The sequence below is a fragment of the Odocoileus virginianus genome, chromosome 1 (genome assembly GCF_023699985.2).
Source record: "Odocoileus virginianus isolate 20LAN1187 ecotype Illinois chromosome 1, Ovbor_1.2, whole genome shotgun sequence".
NCBI classification, from domain to species: Eukaryota; Metazoa; Chordata; class Mammalia; order Artiodactyla; family Cervidae; genus Odocoileus; species Odocoileus virginianus.
Window position 1 is genome coordinate 97,581,899 of NC_069674.1, and position 16,977 is coordinate 97,598,875.

The 16,977-nt window shown below is 40.3% G+C and overlaps 1 protein-coding gene across 1 annotated transcript in view; it reads right to left on the minus strand.

Moving 5' to 3' along the window:
* Nucleotides 1–448: 448 nt before the first annotated feature.
* Nucleotides 449–16,977, minus strand: part of SDHAF3 (succinate dehydrogenase complex assembly factor 3) — an 84,417-nt gene continuing 67,888 nt past the window's right edge. The window contains exon 2 of the mRNA XM_020869827.2: nucleotides 449–678. Within this exon, the coding sequence (XP_020725486.2) occupies nucleotides 475–678 (204 nt within the window). The 3' untranslated portion in view covers nucleotides 449–474. The remainder of the gene's footprint in view (nucleotides 679–16,977) is intronic.

Below are 16,977 nucleotides of genomic sequence, written 5' to 3' on the forward strand. Positions count from 1 at the left end.
CTTCAGATCTAGGGATACTGAACAAAAGTGAGAGGATACAAAAAGGTATTCCATGCAAATAGAAATTAAGTAATGACCTTGGAATTCTGTATCTATCATGATCATGAAACACTTATCTGATATAGCTAGAGCCATGAGACTAATGCTTAAACATGAATAGCATTAAAACAAATTTACATATAAAATTTTGGGGAAAATTTCACAAGCTTGTCCAGTTTAGAACCATTCTTTCTTATGTAGTCCAAAACACAAATCCTATCCAGCAACTGTTACTACTTCAATAAATGTAGTTTCATCCACTCATGATCCTGATCTGTATATTACAGACAACATTCAAAATATCCCCCAAAAGAATATTTCATTAACACCAGGCATTTTCAAATCTGAAAGCTTAAGAAACAAATTTTAAAAACCAATGATAGATAGTTAAAGGGCTCTGAACTTGAAATGCTTTTTTAAATTTTATTGTGTAGATTAAAACTTTGGTTTCCTAGACTCAGTAATATTAAATTGCCTGTTGGGTTTAGTGGCTTCTTGCATCAGTTCCTGTAATTGTCCAATCTGTTCATCACGAAAGTCATCAAGTTTTTCTTCTGGTAGGGAGATTCCAAAACATGCTTTTTCAGTTGAATTTTGTCTGTTTTCATTAGCTTGTTGCCACAGCACTGCTGCATATGCCTAGTAAAAAGAAAAAAAAAATGAAGGTTATAGATATTAAAACAAGATCTTTATTCATTCATTTAACATTGAAGGACTTCATTCTACCACCAAGTCTTATGCATTTGGAAAATCAGACATGAACAATATATAGCTGTGTCTTCACTACTCAGTGATAATTTCAAATACCCTGTATCTTATTAGCATTTTAAGGATTTTACCAAAGTACTGAATCTGAAAATCTAGAAGGTTCAAAGGGAATAGGAGTGGTCCACGAATAGGCTTCAGGAACATGCATAAACTACCCAAAAATCATGCAAAATGGTACGTACACAAAAATACACACAGTTCCCAGGCATAAATTTCATCACATTTTCAAATGGGGAACTATGGGTCTTTATAGGCTTAAAAGTGAGTCTTGAAATTCTTAAGGTGCATTCCTGTCTTCAATTCAAAAACCAATTTAAATCACATTTAGAAACTTCAAACTTTTAAGCTTTCAATATTTAACAAACATCTTTCTCAGAAAAAAAAATTCTGTCTTTTTCACGCTGTAGTTTTTCTCTCCTTCAGTCAGCTTGCTATCACAACCCCCACTGCTCAGCACAGACTAGCAGCAGCTTCTCCCCCTAAAACCAGCACCACCATCAGGCAGGAAGTAACCGCGCACACGGTAAAAGTCACGGGCCGCTCTGGGCAAGTCAACACATTAGTGAACTCCGGATAATGCTGCTATTTTATCTGGTTTAAGACAATTAAACTGCTTATAGCTGCTGGATTACCCATCGCCAAAGAAACCTTCATTTTTTTTTTCCATTTATTTTTATTAGTTGGAGGCTAATTACTTTACAATATTGCAGTGGTTTTTGTCATACATTGACATGAATCAGCCATGGATTTACATGTATTCCCCATCCTGATCCCCCCTCCCACCTCCCTCTCCACCCGATCCCTCTGGGTCTTCCCAGTGCACCAGCCCTGAGCACTTGTCTCATGCATCCAACCTGGGCTGGTGATCTGAGAAACCTTCATTTTAATTCCAGGTATTTCAAAGAAAACCTTTACTTGAATTGGAAATAATATCTTCTTCATGTTTTATAGAAATCCATTAATATAATAACAAAAAAAGACTGTACACATTCTGAAAGTGAAAGTGTTAGTCATTCAGTCATGTCCAACTCTTTGTGACCCCATGGACCACAGCCCACCCTCCTCTGTCCATGGAATTCTCCAGGCAAGAATACTGGAGTGGGTTGCCATTCCCTCCTCCAGGGGATCTTCTCAAACCTGGGTCTTAAACTTTGCAGGCAGATTCTTTACCATCTGAGCCAGCAGGGAAGCATTCTAGAGCTTTATAAATCCCACTTCTAAGTATATGCCCCAGAGCAGAGTTTCTTAACCTCGGTACTATTTACAAATTGTGTAATTTGGATCATACTTTGTAGCTGGGTGGGTGGGAATCTGCTCCACCACTGCAGCATTTAGCAGCATCTCTGGTCTCCCCACCTGCTAGGTGCCTGCAGCGCTCCTCCTCAGTCTTGAGAGTCAAACATGTCGCCGAACACTGCCAAATGTTCTCCTGCAGACACAACTGCCCAGGTTGGGAACTACTCTCCTAACAACACTTTCCAACACATGGACAAGTATCAAACAAAGAATGTTCATTATGGCACTGTTTATAAGAGCAAAACACTAGAAACAATTCAACTGTACTTCAACAGAAGAAAGGACAAGTGTTTAGACACTTCTTCATAATCCATTATATGAATTAAATGTCTGTATTGACCTGATTAAATCTCTAAAGTAATCAGAATCCAAAGAGCAAGTTTTTAAAAAAGTTATTCATTTGTAGAAATGGAAAAACCAAAACTCAAATTCATATGAAAATGTGAAGCCTTGAATAGCCAAGACAATCTTGAAAAAGAACAAAGTTGGAGTATTCAGTTCTCAATTTTAAAACTTACTACAAAGTTACACTAAATAATCAAAATAGTGTGATACTGGCTTTAGGGTAGATATATAGACCAATGGAATAGAACTGAGAGTTCAGAAATAAACCCTTACACATATGGCAAACTGACTTCTGACAAAGGCATCAAGTCCATCAATGGGGGGAAAGAATATCTCTTCAACAGATACTGCTGGGAAAACTGGATTTCCACATGCAAAGGAGTAAAGCTGCACCCCTACCGCCTACAATATACAGAAACTAATGCTGTAGGATGGATGAAAAACAAACAAACGAACTAAAACCATAAAACTCCTAGAAAAAAATGGGTAAATTTTCATGACCTTGGATTTGGCAGTGGAATCTAAAATATGACACCAAAAGCATAAATGAAAAAAGAAAAACAAGATAAATTGGGTTCATCAAAATTAAAAACTTTTGAGCATCAGAAGACACTCAAAGTGGAAAAACTACAGAATGGGAAAAAACATTTGCAAACCATGTCTGATAAGCATTTAATAACCAGAATATATAAAGAATTCCTACAAGTCAACAATAACAAGACCACTCAAAAAAATGGGCAGAAAACTTGAATAGACATTTCTCCAGACGCATATAAACCATCAACAAGAACACGAAAAGACACTCAACATAGTCATTAGAGACACAAAAATCAAAATCACAATGAGACACCACTTCATACCCACTAGGATGACTATAATAATAAATAAATAGAAGGAAAATACATGTCGGTAAGAATCTGAAGAAACTGGAAACTTGTAATTACTAGTAGGAATATAAAATAGTACAGCCACTGTGGAAAACAGTTTGGCAGTTCTTCAAGAAGTTAAAGAATTACCATACAATCCAGCTCTACTTATAGGTATATACTCTAAATAAATGAAAGCAGGAACTCGAACAGACACTTTTACATCCATATTCATTACAGCATCCATTATTTACAACAGCAAGTATGTGGCAACAACCCAGGTGGATATCAACAGACAAAATGGATACATAAAACATATCCATACAATGGGACAGTATTTAGGCTTAAAAAGAGTTCTGGTACATTCTACAACATGGATGAAACTTGAAAACACCATGCTAAACTGAAATAAGCCAGACACAAAAGAACAAATATTGCAGGATTTCACTCAGGTGAAATATGTAGAATAGGGAATTTTATTGAGACAGAAAGTACATTAGAGGTTACCAGAGGGTGGGGATGTACTGTTTCTGGGACACAGAGTCTCTATTTGGATAAGAAAAAGTTTGGGGTAAAGACAGTGGGAACTGATGAACAAGACTGTAAATGCAATTAAGCCCTGAATGTACACTTAAAAGGCTAAAAGGCAAATTTTAAATGCATTTTTTACTACACTAGAAAGAAAAGTTATGCGGGGAGTTCTTCCATTAACAGTGAGGAGTGCCTTCTATCAGCCCAACCCTCCTGCAGGTAACACGAAGTCCAGACGAAACATGATCAAACAGCAATCCAAAGACGCTGGAGAGCAACCAGTCCAGAAAGGAGAAAGGATGTGACAGAATGGAGAATGGCAGAGAACAGTGGATCAGACTGCCATTTATATGACTTTTTTCCTGAGGGAAGACGCCAGTTGGTACTCCAAGATGACTGAGGACTCACAGCAGTGTGGGAGAACAGCAGGAGTTGAAAAATAAGAAAGGGAAATCTCAGAAAAAGAACTGCAAAAGAAGAACCCCAAATTCTACAAATAAACAGCCAAAATCTCTAGTTAACCCCTTAACTATGCATGTTCAGGACAAAGCTCAGCCAAGGCGAAAAAGAGCTAATATAATTCTTCAACTGGTTCTTTGGAAACCGAGTTCCACCAAGTTAACTGCTTGATGAAACAAATGTCTCTACAATATATATGATAAACAGTGTCCAGAAAAACATCCAAAATCACAAGAAACATGAAGAAACAGAAAATGTGACCGATAATCAAGAGAAAAAGACCATGCCTGAAATGATTCAGACATTAAAATTAGCAGCAAAGGATTCTAAAGCAGCTTTATGAATATGTTTCAATACATAAAAGAAAATATGGTCATAAGAAATGCACAGATGAGAAATCTCAGCAGAAAGTAAGAATCTATAAGAACCAAATGAAAACATTAGAACTCTTAAATTCAGTGTCTGAAACTTAAAAATCTTCACTGAATGTTCAGTTCACTTCAGTCGCTCAGTCATGTCTGACTCTTTGAGACCCCATGGACTGCAACACGCCAGGCCTCCCTGTCCATCACCAACTCCCTGATATTACTCAAATTCATGTCCATTGAGTCAGTGATGCCATCCAACCATCTCATCCTCTGTTGTTCCCTTCTCCTTTTGCCTTCAATCTTTCCCAGCATCAAGGACTTTTCAAATGAGTAGGCTCTTCGCATCAGGCGGCCAAAGTATCGGAATTTCAGCTTCAGCATCAGTCCTTCCAATGAACATTCAGGACTGGTTTCCTTTAGGATGGACTGGTTGGATCTCCTTGCAGTCCAAGGGACTCTCAAGAGTCTTCTCCAACACCACAGTTCAAAAGCATCAATTCTTCGGCACTCAGCTTTCTTTATAGTCCAACTCTCACATCCATATGTGACTACTGGAAACACCATAGCCTTGACTAGATGGACCTTTGTTGGCAAAGTAATGTCTCTGTTTTTTAATATGCTGCCTAGGTTGGTCATAACTTTCCTTTTAAGGAGTAAGCGTCTTTTAATTTCATGGCTACAGTCACCATCTGCACTGATTCTGGAGCCCAAAAAAATAAAGTCAGCCACTGTTTCCCCATCTATTTGCCATGAAGTGATGGAACCAGATGCCATGACCTTAGTTTTCTGAATGTTGAGCTTTAAGCCAACTTTTTTACTCTCCTCTTTCACCTTCATCAAGAGGCTATTTAGTTCTTCTCCACTTTCTGCCATAAGGGTGGTGCCACCTGCATATATGAGGTTATTGATATTTCTCCCAGCAATCTTGATTCCACTTGTGCTTCCTCCAGCCCAGTGTTTCTCATGATGTACTCTGCATATAAGTTAAATAAGCGTGGTGACAATATACAGCCTTGACGTACTCCTTTTCCTATTTGGAACCAGTCTATTGTTCCATGTCCAGTTCTAGCTGTTACTTCCTGACCTGCATACGGGTTTCTCAAGAGGCAGGTCAGGTGGTCTGGTATTCCCATCTCTTTCAGAATTTTCCCCAGTTTATTGCGATCCACACAGTCAAAGGCTTTGGCGTAGTCAATAAAGCAGAAGTAGATGTTTTTCTGGAACTCTCTTGCTTTTCCGATGATCCAGCGGATGTCGGCCATTTGATCTCTAAGTTCCCGTGCCGTTTCTAACACCAGCTTGAACACCTGGACGTTCGCGGCTCGTGTGTTGCTGACGCCTGGCGTGTGAGATGAGTGCGGCTGTGCGTTAGTCTGAGCACTCTTCAGCTCTCCCTTTCTTTGGGCTTCCCGAGTGGCTCAGGCGGTAACGCGTCTGTCTGCAATGCAGGAGACCCGGGTTCGATCCCTGGATTGGGAAGAGCCCCTGGAGAAGGAAATGGCAGCCCACTCCAGTATTCTTGCCTGGAAAATCCCATGGACCGCGGAGCCTGGTAGGCTACCATCCATGGGGTCGCAAAGAGCTGGACATGACTGAGCAACTTCACTTCACTTCTTTGGGACTGGAATGAAAACCTTTTCCAGTCCTGTGACCACTGCTGAGTTTTCCAAATTTGCTGGCATATTGAGTGCAGCACTTTCACAGAACATCTTTTAGGATTTGAAATAGGTCAACTAGAATTCCATCACCTCCACTAGCTTTGTTCGTAGTGATGCTTCCTAAGGCTCACTTGACTTCACATTCCAGGATGTCTGGCTCTAGGTGAGTGAGCACACCATCATGATTATCTGGGTCATGAAGATTTTTTTTGTATAGTTCTTCTGTGTATCCTTGCCACCTCTCATTAATATCTTCTGTTTCTGTTAGGGCGATACCATTTCTGTCCTTTATTGAGCCCATCTTTGCATGAAATGTTCCCTTGGTATCTCTAATTTTCTTGAAGAGATCTCTAGTCTTTCCCATTCTATTGTTTTCCTCTGTTTCTTTGCATTGATCACTGAGGAAGGCTTTCTTACTCTCCTTGCTATCCTTTGGAACTCTGCATTCAAATGGGAATATCTTTCCTTTTCTCCTTTGCTTTTGGCTTCTCTTCTTTTCACAGCAATTTGTAAGGCCTCCTCAGGCAACCATTTTGCATTATTGCATTTCTTTTTCTTGAGGATGGTTTTGCTCCCTGTCTCCTGTACAATGTCACAAACCTCCATCCACCATTCACCAGGCACTCTATCAGATCTAGTTCCTTAAATCTATTTCTCACTTCCACTGTATAATTCCACATTCGTTAGGGATTTGATTTAGGTCATACCTGAATGGTCTAGTTATTTTCTCCAATTTCAGTTTGAATTTGGCAATAAGGAGTTCATGATCTGAGCCACAGTCAGCTCCCGGTCTTGTTTTTGCTGACTGTATAGAGCTTCTCCATCTTTGGCTGCAAAGAATATAATCAATCTGATTTTGTTGTTGACCATCTGGTGATGTCCATGTGTAGAGTCTTCTCTTGTGCTGTTGGAAGAGGGTGTCTGCTATGAACAGTGCGTTCTCTTGGCAGAACTCTATTAGCCTTTGCCCTGCTTCATTCTGTACTCCAAGGCCAAATTTGCCTGTTACTCCAGGTGTTTATTGACTTCCTACTTCTGCATTCCAGTCCCCTATAATGAAAAGGACATCTTTCTTGGGTGTTAGTTCCAAAAGGTCTTGTAGGTCTTCATAGAACCGTTCAACTTCAGCTTCTTCAGCATTACTGGTTGGGGCACAGAGTTGGATTACTGTGATATTGAATGGTTTGCCTTGGAAACTAACAGAGATCATTCTGTTTTTGAGACTGCACCCAAGTACTGCATTTCAGACACTTTTGTTGATTATGATGGCTACTCCATTTTTTCTAAGGGATTCTTTCCCACAGTAGTAGATATAATGGTCATTTGAGTTAAATTCACCCATTCCAGTCCATTTTAGTTTGCTGATTCCTAAGATGTCTACCTTCACTCTTGCCATCTCCTGTTTGACCACTTCCAATTTGCCTTGATTCATGGACCTGACATTCCAGGTTCCTATGAAATATTGCTCTTTACAGAATTGGACCTTGCTTCTATCACCAGTCACATCCACAATTGGGTGTTGTTTTTGCTCTGGCTCCGTGTCTTCATTCCTTCTGGAGTTATTTCTCCACTGATCTCCAGTAGCATATTGGGCACCTACCGGCCTGGGGAGGGTCTTCCCTTGTGGCTCAGAGGTTAACGTGTCTGCCTCCAATGCGGGAGACCTGGGTTTGATCCCTGGGTCGGGAAGGTCCCCTGGAAAAGGAAATGGTAACCCCACTCCAGTATTCTTGCCTGGAGAATCCTATGGACAGAGGAGCCTGGTGGGCTACAGTCCACGAGGTCGCAAAGAGTCAGACACAACTGAGCGACTTCCCTGACTCACTGACCTGTGGAGTTCATCTTTTAGTGTCCAATCTTTTCGCCTTTTCATATGTTCATGGGGTTCTCAAGGCAGGAATACTGAAGTGGTTTGCCATTCCCTTCTCCAGTGGACCACATTTTTGTCAGAACTCCCCACCATAACCCGTCTGTCTCCGGTGGCCCTACACGGCATGGCTCATAGTTTCATTGAGTTAGACAAGGCTGTGGTCCATGTGATTAGATTGGTTAGTTTTCTGTGACTGTGGCTTTCAGTCTTATGGAGAAGGATAAGAGGCTTAAGAAAGCTTCCTGATGGGAGAGACTGACTGAGGGGGACACTGGCTCTTGCTCTGGGAGCCACGCTCAGTAAATCTTTAATCCAATTTTCTGTTGATGGGTGGAGCTGTGTTCCCTCCCTGCTATTGACCTGGGGCTAAACTATAGTGGAGGTAGTGAAGATAATGGTGACCTCATAAGATCCCAGGCATGTACTGCTACAGTCCTCGCCCCCAACCCTGCAGCAGGCCACCACTGACCCAGGCCTTTGCCGGAGACTCCCAGACTCCCACAGACAAGTCTCCTGTGGGTGTTTATACACTGAATGTTATACATTATCACTGAACGTTAATAGCATACTAGCATTGAGACAAGATCCAATGAACTTGAAAGTATAACAGTAGAAGTTGTCCAGTCTGAAAAGCTATTAAAAAATGAACTTAATCATTTATCTTATTATCAAAAAAACCATATGCTTAAGTGGAATCCTGCAAGAAAATGAGGAAAAAATTTTTTTGGAAAATGAATCTCTGAAAAATAAGTGTATACATTCATAAAGCTTCAGTTCAGTTCACTTGCTCAGTTGTGTCCGACTCTTTGCGACCCCATGAACTGCAGCACGCCAGGCCTCCCTGTCCATCACCAACTCCCGGAGTTTACTCACACTCATACCCATTGAGCTTAGCAAGCTCCAAACAAGACAGATCCAAATGAAGACACACCCAGGCATATAATAGTCAGAGTGCTGCAAAGGATCCATGAAATAAAAATCATAAAGAAATTTATAAACAGTATGACCACATGTATAGAAAATATATATTCTTTGTAGATACATACACATGCTCAAAATAAATGAAAACAAATATGGAAACAGATACCAACGTCAGGACACTGATTTCCTCCTTCCTTATTCTGTAGAGGCAAAGACTGGGATAAAGTTTCAGCTATACTTTTAGCATTTGATTTGCTTTTTAAAAGGCTAACCCAAAGCAAATACTGTAAAATGTCAATATTAAAACTGGGTGGTGGATACACACATGTATATTATATAATTTTCTTCTTCCTATGTGTTTTGGAATTTTTCCTAATTTTACACTTAGTAATTTAAAAATGTAAAATACCAGAATATTTTCACTGAGGTATAATTTATAATAAGATAACAAACTAATGCTTATCTAAAATTTTTTAAATTTAATTTTAACTGGAGGATAATTGTTTAACATTCTTGTGCTGGTTTCTGTGTTACAACATGAAGCAGCCATGTGTGTATGCTAAGTCACTTTGGTCGTGTCCGACCTCTTTGCAACCCTATGGGACTGTAGCCCACCAGGCTCCTCTGTCCACGGCATTCTGGAGTAGGTTGCCGTCCCTCCTCCAGGGGAGCTTCCGGACCCGGGGATGGAACCCACGTCTCCTGCGGCTCTGCGCTGCCGTAAGTATGCCCCCTCCCTCTTGAGCCTCCTCCCCCCTCCCTACCCCCGCCCCCAGTCCCACCCCTCTAGGTTGTCACAGAGCGCCTGTGTGACACAGCAACTTCCCACCACCTGCTTTACACACGGCAATGTATATGTTTCAGCGCAACTCTGTTCCTTGAGAAAGCTAGAAATGCATTTCACAAAGAAGTGTGAAGAGGAGAGGCGGTCCCAGTTAAAGATGACAGGTAACAAAGAAGGCTCCTGAATGCCTCTCTTCCCACAAACACACCAAATCCACAGTTACATATGGAACAATTCCCTCTGAAAAAGATCCAGAAACTAGCTGCATGACTCTTACATACTGGATAAATAAGAAAAAAATCCACACTGAAACAGGTAAGAGGCTGAGACATTCTCGCCATAAACCCCAACCCAGCCCTGAGGATGTGCAAATAGGTGGGCACCATCTTGGCACACTCCCAGCTTGTCCCACGCTCCCGGGTTATCAGTAACTCTATGAAAGCTCTGTGCACAGGCCTGGTGTCCCAGCTTTTGTGGCTGCAGCCAAGATGACACATCTCCTGACAGCCTGGTTCTGGTGGCCACTTAGGCTTGTTTTCACTGTTTCAGAAGGGCATTAGTAAAAGAGGGAACAGTCAGTAACCATCATCCAGGGCTTCCGTGCAGACAGAGTAGACAAAAATGCCCACCTCCCACTCTCCCCCTGAAAGAGATATATCTGCATACTTAAACCCCTGCCTGATGGCCCAAGTTCTAATCAGTCTGCATCGAGGTACTGACTGAGATCCCACTTTGGGACACTGACATGAGTTGGCACACCCCAAGTACCCAGAGCCATTAAGACACAGAGGGCTCCTTAGACAATCGCAAAGGTTTCAGAGACAAAAGACAGGGAAGGTTGAACAAAGCTTCATCTCCCACACAAGGCCACTCGCTCAGGAGTGGAGGAAGTTAACTGTTTTACCTAATGCACAGAAACCAAAACAGAGTCCAAGAAAATGAAGAAACAGGTTCCAAATAAAAAACAAGATAAAACCCCAGGGAAAAAGCCTTATTAATAAAATTGAGATAAGAGATTTACCTTATGAAGAGCTCAAAATGATGACAATAAAGATACTGATCAAGGTCAGGAGAATGATGCATGAATAAAGTTAATTTCAACAAAGGAAAAAATATAAGAAAATACTAAACAGAAATCACAGAGCTGAAGAATACAGTAACAAATGAAAAGCTCCACAGAGAGGTTCAGAAACAGATCAGATGATACAGGGAAAAAAAGATGAGTGAACTCTTCAAGAGGACAGTGAAATTCATCCAATCAGAGGAACAAAATGAAAAATAATGAAGATAGCTTAAGGGACTTATGGCACATCACCTGAATCAATAGTTGCATTTCCAGGGATACTTGAAGGAGAAAAGACAGAAAAGGGGAAGAAAGTATATTTAAAGAAATAATGCCTGAAAACTTACCTAACATGGAAAAGAAAACAAATGTCCAGAGCCAGGAATCCCAGAAAGTTCCTTAAGATGAATCCAAAGAGACAAAGACACACTAGGATTAACTTACTGTCAACTACAAACTGCACCTACCATGGGCACTTGCCATCGACCTCTACAAAGACTAAACCAAGGCCACTGCAGCTGCGACCTTCAACACCCCTGAAGAGAGTTCAAGGTGGAGGGCAGAAATGAGGCACTCTGTGCTTTGGAAACGCTGGCAGAACAGGTCTTCACATAGTTAGATATTTTCAGGAGCCCAACTCTTGCATCTCCTCATATCCAGAAAAGCACTAAATTCCTTCATGATGATGTTTGCTCCTCGTGACTAGGAGAAACCTTTTCTGCAAAAAATATATGCTTGATTACAAAAATTCCCTCTTCACCAAGATCACATACATACTGACCTTCCCCCTACCTCTTTGGAGCAGTTTCTCAGAGCTATCCGAAATGCTGTCTCCTGGGCTATAGTCCTCATATTGCCAGTAAAACTTAACTCATAATTGTCACATTATGTATTTTTTAAAGTCAGCATTATCAAAAATTAAAGGGCAGAATCTTAAGAGCAACAAAAGAAAAACTGGCTATGTACAAGGGAACACCACCCATAAGACTTTAAGCAGATTTTTCAGCAGTAACTTTGACTACATTGTGTTACTTTCTTCTTGCCTGTGAAGTGCTAAGAGGAAGAAAGAAAAAAAAAAAAAAGTCAACTCATAATATTCTACCCAGCTCAGAATTGGAGAGAGAAGTTTTCCAGAGACATGAAAGCGGAAAGAGTTTATGAGTATTAGATCAGCCTCACAAGAACTGATAAAAGACCTATCCGGCTGAAACAAAAGGATGCTAATTAATAACAGGAAAACACAGAAACACAAATGTCACTGGTCAAGGTAAGCAGTGCAGTATGTGTAGAGTGCTCGGTTGCGCCCGACTCCTTGCAGCCCCATGGACTGCAGCCCGCCAGGTCCCTCTGTCCCTGGAATTTTCCTGGAGCGTGTTGCCGTTTCCTTCTCTTGGGGCTCTTCCCAACCCCAAGGGGACTGGGGATTGAAACTGCATGTCTTGTGTCTCCTGCATTGGCAGCTGGATTCTTTACCATCAGTGCCACCAAATTCAGAATACTATAATGTTATAATGATGGCAGATAAATCAGTTATAAATCTAGTACGAAGTTGAAACACAAAAGTATGGATACAGATGGTAAAATGGTGCAAATTGTGAAATAAAAAATAGAAAACATGGAGTAGAGGAGTGAAAAGTGTGGAGTTCTAGTGTGCATTTGATGTTATCAGCTTAAAATAAACTGAAATTAATGTTTCATATAAGCTTCATAGTAAACACAAAGCAAAAATCTATGAGATTTACAAAAGACAAAGGAAATCTAACAATACCACTACAGAAAATCAAATTACAAAGGAAGACAGCATGAAAAGAAAGTAACCAAATTACAAAACAGAAAACAATTAACAAAATGTCAATAGTAAGTCCATATCTATCAATAGTTATTTTAAATGTAAATGAACCAAATTATTCAATCAAAAGATACCAAGGGCTGAATGGAATAAAAAATGGACTTAACTATATGCTGCCTACAAGAAACTCAATTCAGCTTTAAGGACACACAAAGGGAAAGACACATGGAAAAAGATATTCCAAGCAAGTGGAAACCAAAACAGAGCTAGGGTAGCTATACTTATATCAGATAATACAGACTTTAAGACAAAGACTAAAAACGACATCAGGAAAGCCATCAAACAAAGAGTCTTTGAGTACAGTGAGAGAAGATGTAGGGGGCTGAACGGTGTCCTCCAGAGATAACAAGTTCTGAAACCAGTGAGTGTTACTTTATACACTACACAGTCTGCAGATGTATTTAAATTAAGGATCTCTGCACTGAGGAGATTATCCTGGTGGGCTCTAAATATCATCATACATGTTCTTAAAGGAGAGAGGCTGAGAGAAATTAGACACACCAGAGGAGAAAGTGTTGTGAACATGGAGACGGTATGGAATGGTGTCGCCACAAGTTAAGTAATGCCTCCACACTCCAGAAGCTAAGAGTAGCAAAGTGGATTCTCCCTGAGAACCCTTAGAACCTCCAACATCTTGATTAGGACACAAAGCCTCCAGAACTGTGTGAGAGAATAAAATTCTGTTAAGTCACCATGTTGTGCTATTTGTTATAGTAGTCCCGGGAAACTAATACAGCAGTAAACTACAGAAACACCTCAGCAAAGTTTTGTAACAAGAAAAACTACCCTTCATGCTATGATAACAAATTGTTATCAAAAAGGCAAATTAAGTGTGGCTTGCTAATTCTGCTTCTCACCAGAGTTTTTGAAAAAGCAGAGGGCCTAGAGTACCAGGGTACCTAGTCTTATTAGGGCTAATAATTAGAAATATTTTGAGAGACTAGTTATGACTTCACTGTACTTTTATTCTTTACCTATGTATTAAACTTGTCTATAGTCTGAAATCAACTGATATCACTGAATTACTGAGAACAAACTAGACAGAATCTTTTATAATATGGGCTTAAAAGATTTAAAAATAAGCTACCAGTGTAATAAAATTATATCAAAAAAATATCAGCAAAATGCTGGCAAAGAATTTTTTATGAATAAACTGTACTGATTTTTTTTTTTAAACCAGATTTGAGACCTAAAAAACTAAAGGAATAACACGACAAGAGAAATAATCAGATATTATGGCCTCCTGATAGAAGTACCTTCCCTGGTGGCTCAGTCAGTAAAGAATCTGCCTGCAATGCAAGAGACCCAGGTTCAATCCATGGGTTGGGAATATCCCATAGAGAAGGAAATGGCAATCCACGCCAGTATTCCTGCCTGGAAAATTCCATGGACAGAGGACCTTGGCAGGCTATAGTCCATGGGGTCACAAGAGTAGGACACAACTTAGTGACTGAACCACCACCTCCTGATGGAAGTACTTAACCACCTACATGAAAATCAGTCTGTACTGAATAAGCCTCTACTTTTAAGACAACTTATAGTATGTGAAATATCACTCTGGAAATTCAAATAGAGAAACTGACTCTGAAAAGACAAAAACAAATGACCCCAGTCTTAGAGTCAATAAAGAAAAATCAACTTAACAGTGGAGAAACCTAGAAGACTAAGCAAATGATCAAGATTACCACCACCAGTAATAAGTGATCCTGAAAGCACCGTGATGCACTGAGATGCTCCCTTTGTCTCTCCCCTTTAATCTGCAACCACTAAACATCTGCACTCAACAAAGGCACCTCTGCCCAACCAACACACTGTGATGCCAGAGTTTCACACGTGTACACCTAAGGTGGGCAGACTGTTACACAGGGGAAACAGCCCAGAGGAATACGAAGGCAGCGCCTGCCATTCCAGCTATTGGTGGCAGCAGCTGAGCCACAGCCCGAGGGAAGCCGGCAGCAGCAGAGGCGGCGGCCACGTGACTCCAGCCTCCTGGCCGCAGTGGCTCTCACCGTCACAGACAGTTGGAGCGCGGTGGCAGAGGGGCCTGTGACTCCATTCCTTCAGGTGTGGAGGCACCCACAACTCTGACCCCTCGCCCAGAGCAGTGGCCCTGCAAAGACGACAACCCCAGACACAGCAAAGGCAACCTTGCCCCCGCTCCTCCCCGCCTGCGGCAGGGCCTGTGGCTTGAGCGCTCCTGGACACAGCAGAAGCAGTCACCATCCCAGTGTCCCAGGTGGCAACGCCGGCAATCCCACGGCAGCAACACACCAATAAGGTCAATGGGCAACACCTACGACAGGTGCAAAGTGCCAAGTCTCAAACATAACCAGAGGCAGCTGAGGTTAAGAAAAACAAAAGGCTTGTGTTATAGTACCACCCACTGGCAAACAAAAGAAAGGACTCTAATTTCTAATCTGCTGAATCCTTAGAATCAAATTTAAAAAAAAAACAAAAAACAAAAACTACCTAAAGAAGAAAGACGTTTGCTACTTCAAATGCACCAACAGAGGAACAGGTCATCAAAAAAGAAAAGAGAAAAAAAAGAAATACTGCCCTTTGCAGCAACATGGATAGACCTAGCGACTGTCAGAGAAAGACAAATATCATGATATTGCTGATATGTGGCATCTAAAAAAAAGTATAAATGAACTTATTCACACACAGCAACAGAGTCACAGATATAAAAAACAAACATGATTTACCGAGAGAGAAAGTGGGAGGGCAGGGATAAACTGCGGGATTGGGACTGATATTAGTAATTATTTTACACACAGTGGTGTATATATAAGGACCTGACTATAACATATAGCACAGGGAACTATACTTGACACTCTGTAATGACCTAATAAGAGGAAATAATCTAAAAAAGTGTGGGCATATATATAGCTGATTCACAATGCTACACTGCGGAAACTAACACTGTAAATCAAATACTCTTCAATAATAAATAAGTAAAATATTTTTTAAAAAGAAGAAATTCTGTAAGAACTATCTGACTCTTTTAGGAAAGGCAACATTAGCATAACAAGCATCCCAGAAGGAGGAGGGAAGGAGAAGGAATCATAGTTTATCTAAAGAAATAATAGCCGAAAACTTCCCAATCTCCAAAAGAAATTGGATATACAAGTCCATGAACCTATGAGAACACATAACCACCTCAGTGCAAAAAGACTTCTCCAAGACACACTGGAGATATTAAAACTGTCAAAAGTCAATGACGAAATTTAGAGGCAGCCAGGAAAAAAACATATGGTAACCGACAAAGGCACCACCACTAGGAAATGAGCAGATGCTTCAGCCCAGGCGATAGTAAAATGAAAAGCTCAAAATTCTCAAAGATAAGCACTGTCAGCCAAAGACCCTCTAGCCAGGAAAGTTATGCAGGTAAGAAGGACAAATACTTTCCCATGAAACAATAGCTGAAGGAGTTCAACATCAGACCTGCCTTACAAGAAATGTAGAAAGGAGCTCTTCTGCCAGAAACAAAAGACAAGAGGACAGAAGACTCTGAATAAAGTGATGAGTAGGCAGAAATCAAAAACATCAACTCTGTATCAGGTGTTTTTACTTTTTTCTCTTTTAAATTATGAAAGTATGATAACACATTTATAGGAGACTTGGAAAATACAGAACAAAGTTATATAGTCCTACAATACATTATAATTATTTTTAAGTAGAAAATTAAGATGTTTAGTTGGAGTTTCAATATCAAACTTTCAAAAACCAATAGAACGAACATACAGAGAAGCAGGACACAGGAAACCTGAGCAGCACTATGAACTAATGCAACACAACTGAGATTATACAGTTTTCACACAACAGCATGATATAAATTCTATTCAAGAGACTTTAAATCAGGAGACACTGGAACATATCCAGGGATGTAACACAAGGTGCAAAAATTTCATGGTCTAAAGGTACTGAAATCATATCGAGTCTGTTCTCTTATCACTGAATTATGTTAGAAATCAATATCAAAAGATATTCAAAAGTAACTCACATATTTTCAAGTGCAATGTGACATTTATCAAGAGAGATCTTTGCCTTAGCCCCTGGAAGCCTCAATAAAGTTAAAAGACTGAAAAAACACAGCAGGCGATTGCCAAGAAGAATGTATTTAAATGAAAAATTAATAAAGATACTTTAAAAATCCCATA